This window comes from Zalophus californianus, chromosome 1 (genome assembly GCF_009762305.2).
Source record: "Zalophus californianus isolate mZalCal1 chromosome 1, mZalCal1.pri.v2, whole genome shotgun sequence".
Lineage (NCBI taxonomy): Eukaryota > Metazoa > Chordata > Mammalia > Carnivora > Otariidae > Zalophus > Zalophus californianus.
In genome coordinates this window covers 124,689,169-124,716,071 of record NC_045595.1, presented here as the reverse complement: position 1 = coordinate 124,716,071, position 26,903 = coordinate 124,689,169, and the positions used below count along the sequence as shown (strand labels likewise).

At 35.5% G+C, this 26,903-nt stretch overlaps 1 protein-coding gene across 1 annotated transcript in view; it reads right to left on the bottom strand.

Moving 5' to 3' along the window:
- The window catches only part of ECT2 (epithelial cell transforming 2), a 53,536-nt gene extending 42,849 nt beyond the window's left edge, over positions 1 to 10,687 (bottom strand). The window contains 8 exon segments of the mRNA XM_027583909.2: positions 325 to 398; positions 1,571 to 1,678; positions 2,408 to 2,497; positions 3,860 to 4,042; positions 5,815 to 5,907; positions 6,014 to 6,093; positions 7,401 to 7,567; positions 10,473 to 10,687. Coding sequence (XP_027439710.2) covers positions 325 to 398; positions 1,571 to 1,678; positions 2,408 to 2,497; positions 3,860 to 4,042; positions 5,815 to 5,907; positions 6,014 to 6,093; positions 7,401 to 7,567; positions 10,473 to 10,612 — 935 coding nt within the window. The 5' untranslated portion in view covers positions 10,613 to 10,687.
- Between the last annotated feature and the right edge of the window lie 16,216 nt (positions 10,688 to 26,903).

Genomic DNA, 26,903 nt, shown 5'->3' with positions numbered 1-26,903 from the left:
TAAGTTTTTACATAATAGTTTTAGAATGTTAACGATAATCAAAATTATTTCACAAGGTAAAGTCTGAAGATATCACGGATGCTTTTCAATTTTCAATTTTTTATAATTTTTTTTTATAACTTTGCTCCTCCTAGACTTTATTCCTTAGGCTACCCAAAGACTATTCATTTTATCTACACTATCTATGAATTTAGGGTTTTGGGCACATGGGTTTATAGTCATAACATACTTAATTCAAATAATGAGCTACTGAATTTCTAGAAGTCCAAAGCGCTATCCATAGCGCTAGAGCCACCTTGAACTACTGAATTTCTAAACACTTACTGTTCATTCCGCCTTTCCCAAGCTTTATAAATCCATTCTGACTTCATAATTGGAGTGCCCAGGCTCACAGCAATCTAAAAATATAAACATTAATTACAATAAATTTTCACCCTAAATAACTGCATTCATGGAATTTCTAAGCAATTTTATACATACTGTTTTTTGCAGTTTTAGATAATTATTCATCTGCTTTCTGACAAAGTATAAAGAAAAATTAACAGAAAAACTGTCTTTCAATCATACAAGTTAGGTTAAAATAATTTAGAACGAGTTCCATGATGTCCAAACCATTTCCTTTATTTTTTTTAAAGATTTTATTTATTTATTTGACAGACAGAGACATAGCGAGAGAGGGACCACAAGCAGGAGGAGTGGGAGAGGGAGAAGCAGGCTTCCCGCCGAGCAGGGAACCCGATGCGGGGCTCGATCCCAGGACCCTGCGATCATGACCTGAGCTGAAGGCAGAAGCTTAACGACTGAGCCACCCAGGCGCCCCCATTTCTTTATTTTAAACAAATGTAACTCTGAAGCTAAGTTCATCTTTATTTTACTATATTTCTATTTCTCCTTTCTCCATCTTTACTTCCTTGGAAGTACTGACTCCCAAGATAGGACTACAGAAGAAAATATCTGATTAAGTCACGAAAAACGGAGATATGAATTGGAAAGAATACCTCCCAGGAATTTAACACTACCCCAAAATTACCATGTTACATAAATACACTGATGGAGGGTGGGAACAAGGTGATAAATTCTTTGTAGATACTCAAGTGCAGTCTTAAACTAAGATTTTAATTCTAGTAAAAGTAGTTTCTCCTGTTCCTTTACAGTTTTCGCTAGTTAAATCTTATAACCATTTTATAAGAACATAACTTTGTTCTTATTAATACCATTTAGACAAGAATGAAATATCTGCTCAACACTTCCTAACCCCCTTATTCCCCAACACTTCTAGTAACCTTTGCTAATATTAATCATCTGCCTGAAATGTCACCCATCTACCAACCTCCACAATCCTACTCATTCACAAATCCTACTTATTTCAAGACCTAACTCAGGTTCCATTGCTTCCTCAAAAACTAAAGACCACACTCCTATAATTTAAAATTTTTACTAAATGTACATATAGCAAAAATGGAATTTCTGATCCTCAATAAACCGTGGGAGAAATAGATAGGATGAAAGTACTGTTATTAAATCCACCCCCACCAAAATGCTATACTGAAATACACTCAAGTTTACATACCCTGAATTTTTCTCCTTGTGTACAATTTGCCACCAAATGTGTAACTTTTGAATTAAAGTCTTTTCGAATAACTCCACCCATGTGATGAACCAATGTCACCAATCTGACCTCAAAAGAAAAATTAGGGAACATTAACTATGATTAATTTGAACAAAATTTTAAATTATGTTTAGAAGTCATTTAGAATCTACTGAAAAATTTTTACTTATAAGGTACATATAAGAATTTTTATAAAGATATGAATTTTATGTCAAAAAATTAAAGATTCATTGCCTAACAGGCACAGACAAAATTATATATAGAGATAAGATAGTAAAGATAATTACACAAAACTTAATTAAACAACTGGCTTTCATGCATCCTAAACAGAAGACTTCTTTTAAACACGAGGTTATATCACACCAAGATTCTGCCCACAAAGTTACAGTAATACCCTATTAGCTCCAACACAGAATTTTATGAATCAAAAAAGTTTCTACGAATTCTCTAGGGCAATGAATATACTTTAAGCCTGGACGTGTATAACAAAAAATTGCAATGTATTAACAAAAACTTGAAATAACGTGGCTGATGATCCTTAACAAAAAGACAATTTAAACAGATCAGATAGTAATGAAGGTTTTCTCTTAATTCATATGCCTGCCAGCCTAAACAAAATGTTTCTTTACAAGTCTCTTCATAATGTTTCTTCATAAAATTTAAAATAGTATATTCATAAATTCTCCTTCAATATGTTTAAAATAAAACTATGATATAATTAACCCCCCAAAAAATGTCAATTTAAATTTATTTGGCTGGAAAAAATATTCCTTGAATGGAATGTTTTAAAATACTTACTAGTTCTTCTTTTTTCCTGAATCCAGTAAAGCATAGTACTAGATTCATCATGCTTGTACAATAGAGTGGGCGACATGAAAAAGGCAAAGGCTAAAGGACACAACAATTTTAAATCTGTGAGTTTTCTTTATAGTAGAGAACAGAACACATCTTTCTCAAGCTAAAACATATTTCCCCCTCTTGCCAATCAACTTTGTCAATCCAAAGATTTCCTGCATTTTTCAATATGCAACAAAAAAATAGCAAAAAAAGATTACATGTTTTATAATACAAAAATCCCCCATAACTCCCAATTTATATTTGACACACACAATCTAAACACACTTTACTACTGGCAAATTAAACATATTTATATGCAAACTTTCAGTTCTAAAATATACTTTGACTCAAAGTTTTATCTGCTAGGAAAAATTTCAGACTCCATACACTATTGTAAATGTTTCCAATTAAAATTCCATTTTATAATGAACACTACATAAATAACACTATACTTGAACCAAATATGATTCCAATTTTTGAGCTAAAAAAATGGAAATAGTAAATAATTTAAGCAACAGAGATAGATAGATAGATGTATGTATGTATGTATATATATAAATAATAGGAAAAGAATGGTTAAAAAAATAAGTATAGATATATAGTTCCCACCATTATGCAAGATTATTTAACAATTTTGGCCTTTAAAAGGTTTACTTGGTTTTTTGAAAGCAACACTTCTGACTCAAAACAGAGAATTAAAGATTATCATGCACTTTACTAAGTACCTATAACAAAAGAAGCACAAAATTGACCTATACAATTTTAAGTTAATAAGGCAAGTTTAAGAATGGCAAAACATAGCAACAAAACCAAAGATTACAGACTAACTCTACTACAACTCTAACACTGAAATGTTATTTAAAAACAAAAAGCTGGGGCTCCTCACTGGCTCAGTTGGAAGAGCATGCAACTCCTGACCTACGGGTTGGGAGTTCAAGCCCCACACCGGGTGTAGAGATTACTTAAAATAAATAAACAAATAAACAAATTTACAACCCAATATAAAAAAAAAAGCTAAAATAATTTAATTTTAAGCCATGCAGTAACAAATAAAAATGGAAATGTGTATTTATTCTGTGGAAGAAAATAAGTTTATATATGTATATACATTTCTGGAACCCAAGTTTAAAAAATTATTTCTCCCAAGATATTGCAGGTATTAAGATATATATGTGTGTATATATACACACAAATATGTAATTGTCATTATTTAACTTTCAAAGTCTTAGATTTTCACTCTTAAAAGTTACAATAGAAAGATTTTAAAAACTATATTAGAGTAGCCAATACTATCCCTATTCTAAATCTTACATACTCCCAACAATTAACAGGATTTTTCTGCTTACGAATTTTCACAAAATTCATTAATAAAAATTTAACCTTGAAAGTCATAATAAATGTATATTTTCTTACCTCTCCTTTTTGGGCACAGTTTAAGATAACTGGTGGTCCAATAATTCTATAATCAGTCTTGTGTAACTCATTAAAAACAGAATCCTGGAAGTCCATGACTATGAATACATTTTCAAATTCTGGAGAATCCAAACTTTCAAATTCTTCTAGTGATTCCATCTTTACAAAGGGCACTTTAATTTCCTTGATTTTTTTTCAGGTGGTTATTAGAAATAAAAATTATTTATAGATTACAAAGTTAACTCATATAACTCTAAATAACACCTAAAAAAATCAATTCACTATCAACACTTTTTTATATTTGTAGTAAACTTTTAAATCACACAATGAGCATTATACTTAATAGTGAACAGGCTTCTTTCTTTACTATTTGTTTTTTTATATATACATTTCTCCATCCATACTGATATTAAATTTTGAATATTAATATCATAAAGGCATAACTGTGGACATGACTTAGTCATTATAAATCATCTAATACACATATAAAATTAAAATGATTTTTTTAAGTATACACATTTCGATAGTAAGATGCATTAGAAAGATATCCACTATTACTTTTTATTTTCACCAAGAAAATGATGCCACACTTAACAGTTCTTCCTGCATAAATCATCTTCAGAATGATTTATAGAAATAGAAATAGAAAAAATACTATGGCATTTAGTATCTACAAAAAGGGTATAGATTAACTTAATCATTTCAGGATATATGAGGGAAATAAGAGAAAGATATAAACATGTAGGTAGCTGTTACATGGCAAATGTAGAATATAAAAAGGCTTTCCTGTTTAACACTTTATAATGTACATCTATGAAAAAGAATGAAGATATTTCAGTACCTGTATGACTCCTATGCAAAAAGAACAGAACCATTTAAAAGAAAATCCTGAATAGGTCAGTAAATTGTTTGGGCTTTATTTGCTAGGCTGATGTGATGAGCTGAATTGTGTATCCTCGAAACTCACACTGAAGCCCTAACCCCCATACCTCAAAACGAGACTGCATTTGAAGACAGGGCCTTTTAAGAGGTCATTAAGGTTAACTGAGGTCACGTAGGTAGACCCCAATCCAATCTAATTGGTGTACTTATGGGAGGAAATTTAGACACACAGAGTTATCAGGGATGTGCATGCCCAGAAGGGCCATGTGAAGACACAACAAAAAAGTGCTGGCCATCTGCAAGCCAAGGAGAGAGACCTGAAGAGAAACCAAACCTGCCAACACCTCGATCTTGTGACTTTTAGTCTCCAGAACCTAGAGAAAATACATTTCTGCTGTTTAAGTCACCCAATGTCGGTATTTTGTTATGGCAGCCCTCCAAACTAATACAGCTGGTATATAGAATTAGATATATTTCATATGCTGAGACAAATTCCCTGATGACTGTCAAATTATTGTAATTTATATTTTTTAAGATTTTATTTGAGAGAGAGACTGTGTGCAAGCAAGCAGGTGGGGGGGGGGGGAGTCTTAAGGAGATTCCATAACAATCGTGGACCCCAACCCAGGGCTGGATCCCACCACCCTGAGAACATGACCCGAGCCAAAACCAAGAGTTGGACACTTAACCAACTGTGCCACCCAGGTGCCCCTGTGATTTATAATTTTGGAAATAAAGGAAGAATTTGGAATAAACATAAAATTAATGGGAAAAAAAGAAGCTAAAGAGTTTAAAGAAAAACATCAGACCTTTGTAAATATATGTGTGCCATTTAAATTTAACAATGCCAAATTACAGTGTAAAAAGTTCATTACTTATAATATATACCATAGTTTGGGATTTCAGAAACACCTAAATTTTTAAAAATAAATATAAAAGATTCTATTCATCTAGCTTCAGAGTGCACAAAATATACCTTGTGCCTAATTTAGGTCCAATCACCATTAAGTGGAATTTAAGAATACAATCAAGAGTAGTGCAGCATGCCACATGCAATGAAATGCTTGACCTACCATATTAACAACACTTTTTATTAATTTTTCATCCGACTTTCCAGGACAACTTTCTCTTATCTTTATAACAGGGACTTCCATTATTTTAATAGTCTGTGGAAAAGAGACTTAAGTATAAGATTAAGAAAACTATAAAATTATTTAAACACTGATGGAAGAAAAATAGCCTTTCTTAAAAAAAAAAGCTAAAATTCCATACCTTTAAAGCTTTTATAAGTTCTTCTTGTTTTCCAGCTTCCTGAACCAATATCAGTCTCGTTTCAATTTGAGGCATTTCTTCTATTAAAATTAAAAATGTTTAAATATGTTTATCAGGTACTAATATCAAAATCAACAGTTCTTAATCCCTCTTTTCGCTATATCTGGCATGTTTTTCCATCTTTGAGGAGACTGCTTTCTCTAAAATTAAAATGACTTAATTCTCAGTTTATTTTTTAAAATTTGGCCATCTATCACTTTAGAGAAAGAAAAAACAAATTGCCACAAAGTCTACAAACATTAGCACTCCTCCTAACCAAAAAAAGCATTCACTATCTTGCACAGCCATCCTCTTCAACAGTGCATGCAACGTCGGGACAGACCCATTTATATAGGGGCTAAGGGAATAAGTGGCTTTTCACCTGACCAGTCATAACTGGGTAAACTCCAACAGTGTTGCAGCTAGATTGCCCTCACACACAGAAAAAGCAATATTCAACAATAAGATGCTTTCTCCTTCAAAGCTGAGAAGCATTAATCCAAACAATAATCAAAAATCTAAACGGTATAAATGGCTAAAATCAACAACAAAAGAAACAACAGGTGTTGGTGAGGATGTGGGGAAAAGGAACCCTCATGCACTATTGGTGGGAATGCAAACTGGGGCAGCCACTGAGGAAAACAGTATGGAGGTTCTTCAAAAAGTTAAAAATAGAGCTACCTTATGATCCAGCAATTGCACTACTGGTATTTACCCAAAGAATACAAGAACGCTAATTCAAAGGGATACACGTACACTATGTTTATAGCAGCATTATCTATAATAGCCAAATTATGGAAGCCAAGTATCCATCATCAATTGGCGAATGGATAAAGAAGATGTGGTGTATATATAATGAAATATTACTGAGCCATAAAAAGAACAAAATCTTGCCATTTGCAACAACATGGATGGTATTAGAGGGTATAATACTAAGAGAACTAAGTCAGAGAAAGACAAATACCATATAATTTCACTCATGTGAAATTTAAGAAACAAAACAAGCAAAGTGAAAAAAATGAGAGAAAGATAAAGCAAGAAACAGACAATAGAGAACAAACTGATGGTTACTGTGGCGGGGGAGTTAAATAGGTGATGAGCACAGGGTGATACATAGAAGTGTTGAATTACTATATTGTACAACTGAAACTAATATAACACTGTATGTTAACTAACTGGAATTGAAATAAAAACTTAAAAAAACTACAAAGAATAAAAGATTCTGTCAACAAATATTTACTGAATCACTTTACTCTAGCTTAACAGTATTACAGTTAAATTCTAAATTCCTAGTCAGTTTAGGATTAAAATAATGATTTGGTGTTTTAAAGCTGATTAACAGGTTTACCTTCAACAGGTTTACCTTCAACATATGAAGCAGATCCAATAAATACATTTTCCTTAGAAATTTCAGTAATTTTAGAATCAAAAATAGAGGAGTCTGCCAAGCTTGTCCTCCCAGTAGTAGATGTTAATACACTATTGTCAGCCATTGTTAGTACTCTTCTACGTTGGCTGAAAAAAATAAAAAACACATGAGCATTGGGCAAAAACATGCATTAGAGGCTCTACTTTTATATCTAGAATTTATAAAAAGTATCATTACTCATTTTTCTTAATACTGAACCAAAGAAATGTCATTCAACCTCTCTGAGCCTCCATTTCCTGTAAAATAAAGATACTACTACCTGACTCATAGGAATAGAGTAAAAATAACAAATAACACTCAGAACATGACCCGATATACAATGAAAATTCAGAAGGTAGTCATAAATATTCCATCTCCCTCCTCCTCTACCCCTTTGCCCTCAACCAACCCATTTTCCTATCTTCATTTACAATACTACCATCATCCCTCAAATAATCCCTGTCAAAAACTAGATCTATTCTTACCCTTTCCTCTACTTTATTTTGCCCTCCCCCAAATTCCTATCAATCCTATCTCAAGTACTCTGGGAACTCATAGGGTTGTCTCTGATTATTAATCTATTGCCAAAGCAGCTTCAAATTTTAGAAAAAAAGAGCTGAGACCTGGCCCCACTTCTCTATGTTCAATGCCACAATGGCCACTTGGTCAAATACAACAGCCCCAAACAACTTTATCATCAGTTTCTTCAGATCACTCTCCACATTGTTGCCTGGGTTGTGGTCCTAAAAACAAATGTGACCATATCACTTCCCTGCTTAAGAACTTCCACGAACACTCTTCCCTATAGGGTCAAGTCCAAATTCACCATCAGGTTTACAGTTTGGTCCTAGATTAACTCTTCAACCTCATCTCCTGTTTAATTTCTGCAGTCCACATATACTGTACTGTATGCTCCAGCCACAATGTATTTCTCAGCATTTTTCAAACACAGATCACGATTTACTCCACACACCTACTTACATTTAATAGTACTCAATTCTCCACCCAGCAGATCTTTCAACTCCCAACCCACTGCTCTTGACTCATTCTCTGTGGATGTCTCTGTATATCTCATATGTGTAGATTGCTCTTATCTGTATTTTCATATTACTTTACTATCATCTCTCCTTTAAAAGATTTAACAAGACAATTACACATGGGTTAGTGTCACTATGGCTCTAGACATTAAAGGATTTTTTTTTTTAAGACTTCCAGGACTTAAGAGTTGAAAAGTTAGGCTAACAGGGAATAAAGAAAAAGTTAAATGAATTTTCAATTCAAATCAAGGTTATTATGTAAGTTTATTATCTTGAAGTTAGTTTCCAGAATATTCGGCAAATATAAAGAGGCGGCCCTATCTTTATCTGGTACATGTCTGACCTACTGTACCCTCTCCTACTTTTTTTAGGTTAATAAGATATACAAATATCTTCCACCAGCTTTTTATCAAAGTAATAGTTTAAATAAACTATATGCTGTGGAGAAACAGCATATAGTTCAGGTATCATTAGCATCATTTCTAGATGGTGATATTAAGTAGTGCGAAGATGAGCAAACTAATAATATCCAAAGACCTAAGCATAATTGTTAGGCGCACACTTCAAAGCCAGGCAACCCAGCCTCCTGTCTCAACTCTGCACTCAGTTTCCACATCCAAGAAAAAGATAATAGCACAACTCAAATCCAGTTGTGATGAAAACTGAATAGAAGACATCTTAATATGAGTGACAATTATTAACTTTCATAATATTCATAATGTGGACATTTTTAATTGTCTTACCATACATCCATATCAATCATTATTCTAAGGATCTCCAAAGGAATGCCCCAACAGTTGTTAATAACAGTCTCCATTTACAATCAATGACAAATTCTATCGAGCCCTTATTGTTGTTAAGTCTCCTACACTTAACGGTTTCCAGTCAAAAAGAAAAGGCTCTACAAAGGCTATCATTCAAAGTTCCCTTAAAAGAACCTTTAAAAAAAGTCAAGAGATGAACTAACATACTTTAAGAACTGAAGGAGGGAGATTTTAATAATCAAAAACATGAATTTACATTCTTCTCCTATGCCTGTTTAAAGGCCAACAAAATAGGTAATTAAAAATTAAAATTGTCTCTGTTAAAACTGTATATGATCAATTTATTGCTGAAATAGCTTCAAATTTTAGGGAAAAAGAGTTGCGTGGAAAGTTGATGACAACACCCAACACTCTGATTACAAAAGGAAATACACTAATCACTTTTTCACATTCATGCATTCTGTAAGCTTGTAAGACAATAGGATCAGTGTTCATAAACCTATACAGCTTATTTCTCATCCAAGAATATAGTCAAGCAGCTTTTGACTAAATAACACATGCCTCTTTTCATCCCAAAGAGAAAATCTGTCACTTCAACAAATAATTCACTTTAGGTTTCCTTTTACTTATTTTTTTAGGCAATCATCTTTCAGAGGAGTTAAATGAAATACTGGATATGATGGTAGTGTTACTGACAATAATAACATTAGTGTTAACATTATAAACGTTATGGTTAATATTTATTTAACGCTTAATATGTGGCAGACATTGTTCTAAGTCTTTGAAACCATCCTAAGAGGCACGTACTATTCCTGTCTCCATCTCATAAAGAATCCTAGAAAAGAGAGGTCAAGTAACCAGCCAAGTCAATAAAACAGGGATCCAAACCCGGGCTGATTCCAGAGGCTTGCACTTTAAACCACTAAGCCAAACAAATCTGTACGGGGAAGGAAGGCGCACGCGGGGGGGTCGGGAGGGGAGGGTCAGGCGGAGGCCGGAATGGGCTGGCATTTTTAAAAACTAAAAAGTAAACCTCCTACAGAGAAAACACCAAAAAGAATCCTGGAGTGAAACCACTAAGCACTCTGAGATAAGCCCCCAAAGGCAGCAGCTGTGGGCCGCCAGAACCGCAAGGACAAGGCGGCTTGTTGAGACCACGCTTCCCAACTCCCTCCCTTCATCCAGACATTCTTCCGGAAAAAATATCTCACCAGGTGAGAGATGAAGATGCCCAACAACCGGGAAGACTTCGGGATCCCACTGCGCTCACTGCCCAGCTGTTAGTAGTGCGGTGGCGGAGTTCCCAGAGCCAGGAAGCCTGAGCAGGGGGTGCTCCGGAATTCGCGGTCATGGGGCGGGGGAGCCGGACAAGAGAAGGGGCCCACTGCTCCGGGGGCTCTGGCCCACTCCCACCTCCCCTACCCACATCCACAAAGTTCTCACCACTCTCAAAAAACGCCTCGGAAGTCCACCTCTTCAAGCACTGATTCCCCTTACTGGTACCGCCATTCCTCGCGGGTGTCAGCCACAACCAATTCAAAAAGTGAGCCTCTTTCTCTAAAAGCCATGCCGATTGGCGCGTGATGTCAACCTCCTTCCCATAGGCTGCGGTCTCCAGAGGGGCGGTGATTGGCCACTGCTCTCCGCCCACCTCCCCGCAGGCGCCGATTGATTGGTTCTGCGTGTGTTTCAAATAAACCTAACGGCTCGCACGTCGGAACGACCGGAGTTTGTAGAGAAGTGCCCGGATGTGACCGGGAGGTGGCAGTGGTAGCTCCTGGGTTTGTCTGGGAGTGGCAGGTGTGTCTGAGGCTACCGCTTGTTTACTCAATAAACTTCCCATTTCCTGAGTCAAGTTTTGAGTGGATTCCTGCCCCCCCCAGCCCCCGCGCCATTTACTTTTTTTAAGCGTCACTAAATCCTTTAAATTAAATCAGTGCCCCCACGGTTGAATTTTTTTCACTGCTTGCTGGGAGCTGAAAGATTTTCCTGCTTGTGTGCTTTCTGCTTTAGGAATGTTATTTCAAGTTGGCTTCAGAGGTTTTGACTTTGGTAGTTGTGTTGGCGTGGCACTGCCATGGACAGGGAGGGGCTCTCCAGGTGGACTTCAAATCAGCAGCCAATTATTTAAATGGTAATGTATGTAAGCACTGCCCTGGTCTGAGGAATTTCACCGGTGATTAGAATAAATTCTTAGTGTTTCTCGGACTTTTTATAGATATATATATAAGTTTACGCTTGAACAAATGTAAAAATATGTCAGAAGATTCTAGAATCTCCTGGAGCCAAAGTAAATTGCTTCTTGCTGCCTCCTCCGGCCACCGTGAGATCTTTTCTTTCCTGTAAAGTCTAGCCAAGAATTTATCGTTTGTCCTGTAATTACTATAGCTATTGTGAAAACTATTTTACTTTCTTCAGTTTCTAAATATGATACCCTGTAACATTATCTCTTAAGAAAAATACTGGGCGCCTGGGTGGCTCAGTTGGTTAAGCGACTGCCTTCGGCTCAGGTCATGATCCTGGAGTCCCGGGATCGAGTCCCGCATCGGGCTCCCTGCTTGGCGGGGAGTCTGCTTCTCCCTCTGACCCCCTTCCCCCTCGTGCTTTCTGTCTCTCATTCTCTCTCTCTGAAATAAATAAATAAAATCTTTAAATAAAAAAAAAAAAGAAAAATACTTCTCCCCCCAGGTAGGTTTTGCTTAGTTCCCACCTAATCACTGATTTAAGTAAAAGAAAGGGAAATCCGTTGCCCAAATCTTAAATCCCAATAAGAGAAGGAAAACTTGTACTCTGGAATGGAACACTTCCGACCATGTCAAACAGGTGAGAATTTACAAGTTTTCCTGATTTTGCCTGGCCACTTTAGAATCACTGAAAAGTGTAATGTAATCCAAAAAAATGTGTGACTCAGTCTGGTAATTATTGGTTTCCCTGTTTATAACTGAAGAATATTTGCAGTCTGCCCTTCAGTATAATGCTGTGATAACCGTTAAGGCAAAAGAAAAGAAAAATAGTCATTGAAATTTCACTTTGGAATGTGCTTGCATACTTAAATCAGGGTGTGCCCAGCATTCCAAAAATTCTCACCAGTGAAACATATTAAGCTAGTGAAGAGAACAGCCTATTTCCTCTGTGCACTGCTCTGTTAAAGTGGCTTTGCACCCAAATCTAATGACCATGAGGTATCACCACACAAAATGTATACTAGCCTAGCAAAAGCTATACTTGATTTCTTTTAAGGGATATATGGCATTTTACTAACAAACAGGCAATAAAATCTTCTTCCATTTCATAACCATGTAACAACCTCCTTTTACATCTCCTATCCATGTAACCTCAAGCAAGTTACTTAACCTCTCTATGCCTCAGTTTGCCCTCTATAAAAGGGTCTAATAGTACTTCATAATTTTGTTGTGAGGATTTAATTTATGTAATTAAAGCAGGTGCCTGGCAGGCTCAGTCCGTAGATCTCAGGGTTGTGAGTTAGAGCCCCACATTGGGCATGGAGCCTACTTTAAATATATATATGTTTATATATATAATATATATATTACATAAATATTATATATAAAAAAACATATTCTAGCATATGGTAAACATGCAAGAGAATGTTAGCTGCTAATATTAGTACTACTTTTATTACTACTGTTATCTCAACTAAGGGGCCCTATAAATTGCCTGATGGGACTGATGGTTCTCTACATTGCCTTCTCATCCCTGACCCCAGGAGCGATGGCACATATGCCTCCCTTTGCCCCACCCTACCCCAGCCACAAACTACCACCCTCTCCAACCAAGCTCCAAGCTTGATACAGCCAAGACCTCCATTGCTTTCTTTCCCTACCAGAGAGAGGACAATTTTCCTTCTATACCAAATCTATTCTTCCTTTTCTCCTTTAGGGAAATCCTGCTGTGCTGTGCTCAAGACATGGCTCTCTTGCTGCTGCCCTTGGCCCGACTTTTGTCCCCTTCCAAGGCAGGTCCTAGCTAAGATTCTTTACGTTAAATGTTAGCCTCATTCTCCAGGCCCCTTCACTGGAAATACACTTATTAAATTAATATGTCAACCTCTGTTTGTATAGGGTAGATAGATAAATTAAAATAAAGAGTAACTTGAAAGATAAACCATTAAACAATTCTTATGTGTCATCCACAACTCCTAGGATACCAAATGGACAGGTTTCAGATATAAAATACTAAAGAAATTTAACTGAATTTAAGTACTTAGTAGTGTATGACATATTTTCCCCCAAGCAATAAAACAACTTCTAAAGATGGGGGATAAAAATTTTAGATGTGGAGAAAATGAAATGTGAAAGATAGAACTACTGAGATTTTTCCTTTAGAGGATCAGCTTTCCCACCTCCATCTTCAAATTGGGTGACACTCTGGACTCTCTTTCTTTACCCCTACAGCCTTGTGCCTCTTCAAGTTTATTCCCTCTTACTCATATTTCCTCTTTTTCCTCCATGCCCACACCCTCCATCTCCATCTTCTTTCAGCTTCTTCAGAGCAGCAGAGAATGGGAAGTTAGGAAAGTTAATTTTGAGTTACGGGATATCTTTCCCCACCTCATACTTACCCTAATAAGAACTAGTATATCTGAAAAATTATTAAATCTGTTGCAATAAATGGGCAATATCTGTTGTAGTGGACTTTGATTTTATTACCTAAAGCTGTAATGAAATATATTACAATTTCCAGATTTTATTTTAAAAATGTGAAATGTTGGGGCACCTGGGTGGCTCAGTCGGTTAAGCGTCTGCCTTGGATTCCAGTCATGATCTCAGGGTCCTGGGATCAGGCCCTGCATCGTTGGGCTTCTTGGGGGGGGGGGGGGCGGCGGCGGCTGCTCAGCAGGGAGTCTGCTTCTCCCCCTCCCTTCCACCCCCCTCCCCACCCCCCGCCCCACTCATGCTCACTTGCTCGCTCACTCTCTCACATAAATAAAATCTTTAAAAACTTTGTAAAAAGAAAGTACTTTCATATGGAGTGACAAAAAAAGTTTTAAAATGTGAAATGTTATCAACCACTAATTCTATTTTATAGTAAATTTAAATACTTCATCATAGGATTGAATGTTTTACTTTAACTAAATATTAACTTTGTGATGTCACAGATTTCATGAAATTGTTTTTCTCCTTCTAGCACCATCCTTACCTCCTCAAAACATTTTTGAAGTATGTACCTATATATAATGCCACACAAGATACCAAGATTCAGTCCCTCTAAGAACTGATCACTTATTTCAGAAATTTTAATGAATAGCCTCGGAATTCTGTCCTTTCTTGGAATTAATAACATTTTCCAATGGAAATGTCATATTTCCAAGTAGGTTATAATGCAGCATCTTTTAACCTGTCATCTCTGCCTGTAAACAAGCTTTAGAAATTACAATCACTGGGAGCCAGAAGAAGCCATTTTAGATACCTCGATAACCAGTAATTAGGATATGAATCGTAGCTTTATTTGTATGACTCATTAGGCTATAAATCACTTAACATAGATTTCCAAGACTGTACAAATTTAGCACTTAAAGTTTCACTTGAACAAAGAGAATTAGCTTTGCTTGATGGAGCAAGAGGTTTCCAAATATGATGAGACCATTATTTCAAATTATGTAATTTGATTAAAAAATATTTAGACGTGGAAAAAAAATCTCAGCTCGTTAGTCTCATTCTTTATCTTACAGAAGAATTTTACCAAGGCCAGCACCATAGAGGTTATATTCCTTTGCCAAGGTCAGATAACTAGTCAATGGCAAAATCAAGATCAAATGTTTTATTTTCATTAAACTATTCTGTCTTTATTAAAATATTAATATTTATATTTTACAACATACTTATAAAAGTACCAATATCTTTATTCATAATGCTTATATATATATATATTTTTTTACCTTTGAAAGCCTTAAGATACTTTCAATTACTTAAGAGCCTTGTTGGCGGGTGCCTGAGTGGCTCAGTCAGTTAAGCGGCTGCCTTTGGCTCAGGTCATGATCCAGGGTCCTGGGATCGAGCCGCATCAGGCTCCCTGCTCGGTGGGGAGCCTGCTTCTCCCTCTCCCTCTGTCTGCTGCTCTGCCTACTTGTGCTCTCTCTCTATCTCTGTTAAATAAATAAATAAAAATCTTTAAAAAAAAAAAGAGCCTTGTTGGTCTTGTTTACCTATGTACCTTCAGCACCTAGCAACAGTTCCTGGCATACAGTAGGTGTTTCATGAATACATTGTAATTGATCCCTAAGAATACACATTGCTTTCTAATCCATTCTCCACCTGGATTCAGAGTGACATTATGCAAATACAAACTCATCGGCTAGCACCACCTCTTTAAAACACTTCAATCCTACTAGGCCTTCAATCCTTCTACCTACATTTCCAGCTTCATCTTACACCATGTTCGCTTTCTTTGAATTCTATACCTGCTTTCCTTCTCAGGGTTTTTTGCACCCACTCCTCTACCAATCCCTCTGATCCCCATTCCTTTAACCTAGAGTAGGCAACTTCTATTCATCCTTTAACATTTGCTCACTTTGCCACTTCTCGGAAGGTCTTTCCTAACTACCGACGGTATCAGAACCGTTTTAACCACAGTACCTAGCACACAGAAGGCACTCAATTAAATATTTGTTGAAATAACAAGTAACTCAATGAATGAATGAACTTATTTTTATTATAGTATCAGTGATGTTTTTTCCAAAGATACTAAAGAAAGTGTCTCTTATTTTTACTTTTATCTAACCCATTATTTATGACAGTTTTTCAGGAAAAATTAACTGGCATGTTTCCAAAATTAATAAATTTACATCAAGGACAAAATAATTTGCATCTTTGATATTCAAGTACATTACCCAAGAATTGAATGATTTTTGTACCACAGCCAGTCCAGCTATGAGTGGAAGAGAGTTAATGCTAATGGTACTGAACTGATTCAGGTAAGACTTAATAGTTTATGAACACAGGCAATTATCCATATCAAAAATTCAGTTTTCCTACAACCTGCACCTTTATACATTATACACTGACACTCACAAATTACCTCTTCCACACTATCAACTAACTTGTAAATATCTGAGGTATTCTAAAGTAATACTATCTGCCAGTTTAGTCTTGACAGCTACTTCATCTCTGTAGAGTAGTATTTGCTATGGCAACAATTTGAATACTTTGATTGTACTTAGCAGTATTTTTGTTGCTGCTGTTCAAATGAATGGGAAAAAATGGAATTGTTAATGCAGGTGAAATAAAAATGGAAACCAGGTCATTCAAAAATGGTGAATATTTGACCTCAATTGCATGCCCATTTGCAATAAGCAGTTTAACTGTGGGTTTAATAATGAAGGAAAAACTACATGTAAGAGAGGCACCTGGGTGGCTCAGTCGGTTAAGCATCTGCCTTCAGCTCAGTTCATGATCCCAGAGTCCCTGAATTGAGTCCCCATGTCCAGTTCCCTGCTTATCAGGGAGTCTACTTCTCCCTCTGACCCTCCCCTCTCTCGTGCCCTCTCTCTCTCAAATAAATAAGTAAATAAAATCTTTTTTAAAAATTACATGTAAGAAATAACAAATTCATTGGGAAAATTAAAACATGAGATTTAAATGATATTTAAGTGCACAATGCAACTCTATATAAATCCTATGTGTAGAAAAAAATTATGAAGAAATAAAAAAAAATGTTCTTAGTGTTTCTATCTGGCCAATAGCATTTGAGATTATTTCTCCCTCTCCTTTCCTTTTTTTGGTAATTTTCAAATGTTTTATCATCATGTTTTAGTGGACAATTGTTGTTTTCGAGGCTGTTCAGCATTTATCCCTTCCTTCCTAATAATAGTCTGATTTCCATTTTGAGAAATCCCTCATGGAATGTGGTTTTAGTGAGAGGTAGTGCTTCTCTGTTACCACAGATATGAATGGGGCCACATTCTTCCCATGATTAAAGCTCTGCCAATCAGATGCTCTCTTCATAGGACTTTGAATGATTAGCATGTGCTAAAGATATGGAAAGGAGTAAGGATCATATGCATTCCAATAGTAACAGCAGTGTGCAGACAAGAGTCTTTGAGTCCAATAATCTTTGCTAGTATTTCCACTACCTACTACTCCTCTCTGATCTTGCCCATTTCCCAAGGTTGATCCTTACACAGATTCTGCAAAAAAAAATAATAATAATAATAAATCTTTTTTTCCCTTCAAGACAGAATTTATTTCTATTGCTTGTAACCAAAAATGCCAAGATATATTGCTTTTACAAATCCAAATCTTGTCGGCTCTACCTTCAGAATACATCCAGAAGCTGACCAGTTCTTAGCCCCTCCATTACCCTTTTGTAGGCTACCATCTTCCCTGACCTGAGTTATTGCAGTAGCTACTAACTCATCTCCTCAGTTTCACCTTTAAACCTCCACTGTCTATTCTCAGTAAAGCTGCTGAAGCATTCCTGTTAAAACGTAAGTCAGATCTTGTCACTATGCTCAAAAACCTTTAATGGCTTCCCATTTCTTCCATTCTAAAACCAGTGTTCTCACAATAGACTTTATGGCCCCAACACAATCCTCACTGACATCATCCCTACTCCTCTCCCCTTCAGTTTTACTTACCTCTAGCCACCTCTTTGCTGCTAGCCAGCCTTTTTGCCTCCTCCTGTCAGGAACACATGGGAGGCATGCTCCTAAGTCAGGCTGTTTCCTCTGCTTTTATGTTCTTCCCTCATAAATGCATGACTTTTTCCCCCTTTTCCTTCAATTCTTCATCAAATGCACTGTTTCAATCAGCCTAGGTGGCTACCCCAGCCAAAACTGCAGCCCCTCCCCAAACACCTCTGGTCCCCTTTGCCTTGCTCTTTTTTTATTTCATAGCCATTATTATCAGCAGTTATGTCATTGATTGTCTGTCTCTGCATACTAGAATGTGAGCTCCATGACAGCAGAGAGTTTTCTCTGTTTTGTTCCCCGGTATATTTCCAGTAACCAGGTCAGTGCCTGCCACATATTAGGTACTCAAATTTTTTTGAAATAAAGAATAAGCAAAGAAAGAAATGAAAAATGAAAAGGAGGAAGGGAGGAAAGATTTTAAAATTTCTAAATATTATCTACATGTTATAATGACAAGCTGTTTTCAAGCTTTTTTTTAAGTTTTCATTTAAATTCCAGTTGGTTAACATATAGTGTAATATTAGTTTCAGGTGTACAACTTAGCGATTCAACACTTCCATATATCACCTTGTGCTCATCACGATGAATGCACTCTGTAATTGCCATCATCTATTTCCCCCATGTCCCCAACCACCTCCCCTGTGGTAACCATCAATTTGTTCTCTATAGTTAAGTTTTCAAGCTTTTTGAATATTTCTTCAAATGAAACATCACAATGAACTCCCATATATAAAACATATAAAAGCCAAGCTGAATTGAAATAGGGGAAGGGGGGTGCCTGGGTGACTCAGTCGGTTAAGTGGCTGACTCTTGGTTTATGCTCAGTTGGTGATCTCATGGGTGGTAAGATCAGCTCCATGTCTGGCTCCCGCTTTGGGCTCTGGATTCAGTGGGGAGTCTGCTTGGTTTCTTTCTCTCTCTCTCTCTCTCTCCCTCTGCCCCTCCCCCTGCTCACACTCTCTCTCTCAAATAAATAAATCTTTAAAAAAAAAGTTAAACATATGATTGCGTAAGACCCAGCAATCCATTCCTACATGTAAGAATCTTTGAGGAAATTTTATTCATGATTGCTAAAAACTGGAAAAAATTTAAATGTATAGCATTAGCGAATGCATAAACAGATAGTGGTACATCCCAAACATGGACTACTACTAAGCAATTTCCATGCAACAAAAAGGATGACTCTCAGAAGCATTATGTTAAGTGAAATAAACCAGAAACAAAAAGTAAGTGTTGTATGATTCAATTTATATGGCATTATGAAAAAGACAAAGATAGGGACAAAAATGCAGATCAGTGATTGACAGAGGCTGAGGGTGAGGAGACAAGTTTACTGCAGAATGGCACAGGAAGACTATTGGGGATAGTGGAAGTCCTCATGTCTTGATTGTGGTAATAGCTACACCAATGTATACCTTTGTCAAAACTCATGAATTTTACCATATGTAAGTAATATCTCAATAAACATACTTTTAAAAAGAACAAAATGGAATCTGTTTTCCATTTTCAAAATTTTCTAACAGTTAAAATCCAAAATTAACGGGATGGGCTAACAGTAGAATGTAGGTGTCAGAGGAAAGAATTCATTAACTTGAAAATAAATTAATAGAAATTATTCAATATTGACAAGATAGAAAAATGTTGGAAAAAATGAGAGCTTCAGGAACTTGTGGGAAAACATCATATATAATTGGAGTCCCATTGTTAAGAAACAATAACCAAAAATTTCTCAAATTTGACAAAAGACATAGATAGCTTTTGCCAGAAGAAAAAGTTTCTACTTCCAAAAGATCAGCAAACCCAACTTAGGATAAATACAAAGAAAGTCTTGCATATCAAAGTCAAATTGCTGAAAGCCAAAGAGAAGTTTTAAACCCATGATGACTGAGCTATTGAAATTGTAGCAAGCATAAGGGACCAAGTAAACTGTGTGAGATGCTAAGGACCAAAGAGCACAGACAGGAAAAGAAATTCCATATTTTAGACAATGGTAAGTGAGAAGAAACCTATAATTCAGGCAATTGTATGATTCCAAAAGTTCTTAACCTTTGCCCTATAGTGAATTAACTATAAACTTCTTTTAGGTCCCAGTGCCTTTGAACTCATATCCCGTAAGTTGTAAATTCCTGCACTAATAGATACGCTATGAAGTAGTTTGTGAGTTTTTGTGAGGACTGTATAATATTAGTGTTTAGAATAGTGCACTGAAAGCACTCAATAAATGCTAGCTATTACTATTATTATTTATCTCACAAATATTTATGAGGTACTTATTATACACCAGGCACTGTACTAGGCACTGGGGATACAACTGAGAAACAAGCTGATGCAGACTTTGCCCTCATAGAGCTCAGAGTTTAGTGAGCCCTATCTAAACAATCGCTATTTCATCCTACCACCTTTCTTTTTGTACAACTGGAGTTCACAAGGCTATAGAGCATGCTAACCATCTATAGTAGAGAGGTAATTTCATGGTAATTTGTATAAAATTGAAAAATGTTTCCCTAATGCACACTAATATGAAAGTTGTGATGCTTGATATAGTCACAGATGTGAAAAAAAAAAACCTAATGCTTTACCTCTCATTATTTTTACCTTCTCTTTCACACACAATTAAACTTATTTTATAGAGGCAATTAAAATATTAGGCTATTTTCTCCTTCATTAAGCATAATTTCCTTTAATTTTTCATTAACATTTTGCCTGCTTCTCTTTTTGAAGATTAAATGGAGCTGTTATGTATGGTATCATATGGACTTGAGATGTTTATCAAGATTTTAAAATTACACTGTTTCATTTTCCTAATTAAAATATTTTTTGTTTGTTTTCTTTTCCTTTTTGCATGAATGTGACTGACCAAAGAATTTATATGTATTAAATTACTGCTCTTGGGAACACCAACATGAAATTAAAAGCCAATATGTTATCATACAGTAGATACCTCTAGACAGCACTTGTACATTGATTGATTTTTAAAATTGTAAACGTAGATTACTTTTATAATTTATAAGTTAGGGGAAAAAAGTACCCCAATTGTGCCATTTTCCTTATCAAATGCTTGACTCCCTGTTAGTTATCGGTAGCATACATCCAAGCACTGTCCCATGAACATTCAAGGTCTTTTACCAACTCTCCCCCAAAGCAGACAGAACAAATATGTTTCCATGCTATGAAACTAAGAAACATAAGTTAAAAGACCCATTTCCTGGAAATTCTTGGAATACCTTGAGGTAGAAACCACAATTCATATATTTATCTGAAATTTTAAAAATTAGAAATTAAATCATCTATCCATAAACTATACAAGTAATAGTGCAAATCTCAAAAACAAAAACAAAAGAAAAAGCTTGAGTTTCTAGTCTTAGTCTATTCGATTGTCTTGTTAGAATTGTAATGATTATATTTACCATCTTATTATCTCAGATCCCTAAAGAAAAATCAACTGTGTTTGATTATCACAAGATTATCAAAAGGAAGGAATTTTTTAGTAAAACCAACATTGTATTGTCTTGAGGAAGCTCTGGCTTGATTTCTTGACTTGACTTTAAAATTCTTCAAGACAGGGAGCCTGGGTGGCTCAGTTGGTTAAGTGACTGCCTTCAGCTCAGGCCATGCTCCTGGAGTCCCAGGATCGAGTCCCACATCGGGCTCCCTGCTCAGCAGGGAGTCTGCTTCTCCCTCTGACACTCTTCCTTCTCGTGCTCTGTATCTCTCATTCTCTCTCTCAAATAAATAAATAAAATCTTTAAAAAATAAATAAATAAATAAATAAAATTCTTCAAGACAGAAAAAAATTGATTATTACAGTACAGTTCCTCTTCTTAAACCAAGAGAAGGGGATTTAAGCATAGGCTTTGTTTCCTAAGCCATACAAACGAAGAGCTAAGTTCTAGTTCATTGTCCTTGGCTTATAGCACATTACTGGGCTATACCTCCACCTGCTTCAGTTGGTTCACCTTTTTATATCTCCTCTCAAATGTGGACACATTCTGTGGAACCAGGGATCTCACAGTAGTACCTTTTCCATGGGTCTTGAATAGCTTAGGCTGAGTCAAAATATACTGGCCCCACTACTTTTTTTTTAAGTTTATTATCTTTTTTTCTTGATAATCTCTGCAACCAACATGGGCCTGGAACTCACAACCCTGAGATCAAGAGTCACATGCTCTTCCAACTGAGCCAGCCAAGAACTTCTGGTTCCACTACTTTTATAAAGGATATGAATCTGCTCTACAGTACTGGGTGCAAAAAAACATCATTTTCTTTAGTGTTCTAAATTAGATATATCTACCCTAAGCTTGCTATTCATCAGGATTGATGGGAAATTTAATCCACCTTATTTAACTGATTTTATGGGAGAAATAAGATAGGACAGATGAGCTTCACCCCTCTCCAGGTCGTAAATAATCTGGGTCATCATATACAATCTAGGGGAAAAAGGCGGAAAGGGTTCTAGTCTTCAGTCCTTTTTGATCACCTTTGAAATGTTAATTATTGATCCCTGCATAAATCATTTGTAGGCAGATAATTCTACTCCTTTTATGCCATGCTTGAACAAGAATATCTTTCATTTCCCCAAATCATGACATGTGGTTGGTGTTCAGTCCTCACGCATCCCCAAACTACGCCTACTCAGCAGCTTCTTCTCCAGGAGTGGTGCATGAGAGTGCGTCTGAGATCTTCCTCCCTCTTAGAACTGCCTCCACCATGTTCAGGAAAAATGCACTGGAAGTCGGAATCCATCTTCACCTCAAAGAACTGGTCTGTTTTCTCCCTCTCCTTCCCTCAAGTGCTTCCAAAACAAAATGGCTTACTTCCTTGAGGTTAAATGGGAGAGTGTTCAGAGGACCTTCAATTCCTGGAGCTTTTCTTGAAAGGAAAGCTTGCTCCTACATGTACTTTGTTTCATGCTAATTTACTATACCATTTATTTATTTATTTAAGATTTATTTATTATTTGAGAGAAAGAGGGGTGGAGGGGTAGGGGCAAAGGGAGAGAGAGAGAGAGAGAATCTCAAGCAGACTCCCTGCTGAGCGTGGAGTCTGACACAGGGCTGGGTCCCACCCTCCAGAGACCACGACTGGAGACCGCGACCTGAGCGGAAACCAAGAGACAGCAGCCCAACTGAGCCCCCAGGTGTCCCACTACACTAATTATTTAAACATGAGTTAGGAGATACTAAATCAAAATGAATTAAATTTAAACATTGATTATTTACTTAATGAAACATTGAAACGTATAACTGAAATTTCACAACTATTAAAAATCACAAGTCTGATATATCAGATTTTCTTAAATATTATATACTCATTTATCAAACTACACACAAATTATATTGATTATAAAACATTACTACTTTTATACTTCAAGTAGTTAAAAAAGTATTAATACTATGGATTTAAATTTATGCTTTTCATTATTTCTATACTATTCTTATTATTTCTCATTCCTCTTAGGGCTTGCCTTCCTAGGGTTACAAAATATTAATTACCTTGCGGGGTATAGTACCAAATAAAACAACCAAAAAACGTCAGTGCAAGGTAGTCAAGGTCACAGAATCAGGATTGTCAGTGTATTGGGCCTGGCTTCAAATCCTAGCTACTGATCTCCAGGTTATACTTCTGTGGCAAAGAGTCTAACGTGAAATTCAGGATAAGGTATTTCGAGCAGAGAAGAGTCAGAATCAGTAAGGGCAGCCGAGAATAAATCATGGAATATTAGAGCTAAAGAACCCCTTAAAATCAGTCTCTGCTCACTCCACTCTCTCAATGTGGAAAAGAAAAAGAAAAGGAATCAGATACTAGTGGCAAGCAGACTATTAAGATACCCTTTTTAATAATCTAGGAATCATAATTTTATAGTCATGACCAAGGATGCTGACAGTTAAAAAGACTAATGTGAGAGACAAGAGAAACAAAACTGATAGCCATAATTGTGGTTTTCAGTTACAAACAAACCAAGGCACACTAGCTAGTTTTAACAAAAAAAAAAAAAACCCAATCATTCTCAGAGGCTAAAGGTGCTTGGAGCAATACCCAAAGCCACCACCAGATTGTCAATGGTGCTCTGGGAAGAAGGAGCACAGACACTACCAGCAACCCTTACCTCTGTTGCCACTAAGAACTCAGTGCCTCTCAGCTAGACTCTACACAACACCTCCTTCTTCATGATGCTCTTTTAGTCAAAGGCATTCCATGACTGCTGCTAATGACAGAATCTAGGGGACATGCTGGGTGTCTGAGATATGAGAGAGACTAGGAAAGTGACATATATAGCCTCCAGCTTGCAGACCTAGGACTCACAATATGGGAAATTACCAACATTTATCAAGAGCGTTCAAAAGATTCTGGGAGGCCACAGATATAGCAAATGCTCACTATGACACTCATGCAAGTTTTCTTTGGAATGATGTCCCATTCATTTGACCCCAAACATATTCACTATAAGACATATGAAAAGTCAGATAATTCTTTTTATTTATTTATTTATTTATTTATTTATTTAAAGTAAGCTCTACATGGAGTTAGAACTAACGATCCCAAGATCAAGAGTTGTATGCTGGACCGACTGAACCCAAAAGATAATTTAAAAAAAAACTAGTCAGGTGCAGCTATTATGAAGTAGATTATCAAATAATTTCTAAAATTAATGGGACTTTCATTTAATATAAATAGGCTGTTATATACAATTAACAGTATATGTGTATATATATTGGGGTGTGTGTATATATATATACACATTTATAAAGTAATTTATAATGAGTTAATCATGAATATTGCAAAAACTGAATGATTTATTTTACCAAAGGAAAAGAAAAATAACTTTAGGCCAGTGAATCTAGAAGACTTTAATCATGTTCTATGTTTTTTCCCAACGATAGAATTTCTTGCCAGTATACATTTCTATGATTTGATCATGATCACTTATTGAGTTAATACTATATCTTAACCATTCCTTGTTTTTTTCACACATAAATTACTTTTTCATGGCAGCTTTTGCATTTTTCTTATAAAAGTATGGCTTTAGAGCCTTATGTAAAGTGCCTTTTGTAATATGTTTACCTTGTATTTGCATTCTCATATAACTGGTAACTCTTGAAGATAGAAAGAATCTTAGAGATCCTGGGTCCAAACCATTATTTTACAGATTAAGAAACTAAGAGTCAAGAAAGTTGGGTAACATTCCCAAGGTATTATAGACAGCCAATGATAGAGCTTGGTCAAGAATTTCCAGCCATCTTTCTTTCTGTTAGGACAGGCCGTTTGAGACAAATATAAAGGATTGTTTTATAAATACAATTTTTGAATTAGATAAATAAATGTAATAGATATAACTTTCAATAAAAGTTCAGGTTTATCTGGTATGAGATGGTTCTGATACCAATTGTCTTAGGTATTTTTGTTAACTTCTGTTTCTACATTATTTTTAAAACATTATTATATAGTAATGAATGAAGAAAATTGAAAAACTCAAAGTAATAAAAAGAAATTAAAATTATTCATAGTTCTACTACATAAACATAAATGCATCTGAGGCTTGGGTATATTTACCTCCAGTTGTATTTAAACTTTTTTTCATTTCTTTAAACTTAATTGTTGTCATAATACATATTTACTTATTCTAACCTAAGCAATTTTTTGTGGTAGTATCCTGCTTTTTCAATTATTTTAAGGGCTAAGTGTTCCATTTACATTTAGATACAATGTTTACTTATTTTAATATGTAGAAGAAACTTATTTTTATATATTTTAAATATATATAATTTTAAAAATAATCTTTATTAAATAATTTTTTTTCTACATAAAGACTCATATCATGGCACCATTTATAAGATGAAACTGGATACTATGTATTTACCTACCTTTCCTAACATCTATTTTCATCTATGATCTATTCTCTCATCATAATTTTTTGGAGGGAAAAGCAGGACCCTGAAAATTGTTTTGCATTCCTAGACTCTTGGTAAGGTTAAGCATTTTCCTGTGTATCTCTTTACTGACTGTATTTTCTGCCACATGAATATAAAGATTGTTAAAATGTACTTACATTATCAATGGATTTGTATATTGATATGAACTTTAATATAAGAGAAATTTAAAATATTTAAAGAAATGCATCAAAAGTCTGCCATATCATTTTTTACTATGTATATCAAATTATCACAACTGACTAACAAACTTCAGGGGAAAAAAATCCTAAAACAGTGCTGACACAATATCCATACCTAATGATAAAGGGATCAATTCATTCAGAAGATGTAATAATCCTATATATATATGGTCGCAATATTAGAGCACCTAAATATATTAGGTGTATACCGACAGATTTGAAGGGAGAAATAGACACTACAATAAAAGCAGGGGACTTCAACAATGAATAGATCATCTAGACAGAAAAGCAATAAAAAAACACTGGACTTGAACCATGCTTTAGACCAATGGCCCTAACAGACATATACAGAACATTCCATCCAACAGCAGCAGAATACACATTCTTCCCGAGTACACACAGAACATTCTCCAGAATAGATCATATGATAGGTCACAAAACAAGTCAGCAAATTTAAGAAGACTGAAATCATACCAAATATCTTTTCCAAACACAATAATATGAAACTAGAAATGAATAGTAGGAGGAAAGCTGGAAAATTCACAAATATGTGGAAATTATACAACACACTCCTGAACAACCAATGGGCCAAAGAAATCAAAATGGAAATAAAAAATATCTTGAAACAAATGACAATGAAAACACAACATATTCAAACTGTGGGATAGTGCAAAAGCTGTTTTAAGAGGGAAGTTTATAGTAATAAACACATTAAGAAAAAGAAAGATTCCAAATAAACAACCTAACTTTACACGTGAAGAAACTAGAAAAAGAACAAACTAAGTCCAAAGTTAGTAGGAGGAAGGAAATAACAAAGATCAGAGCAGAAACGAATGAAACAGAGACCAAAATGACAATAGAAAAAAATGAAACTAAGAACTG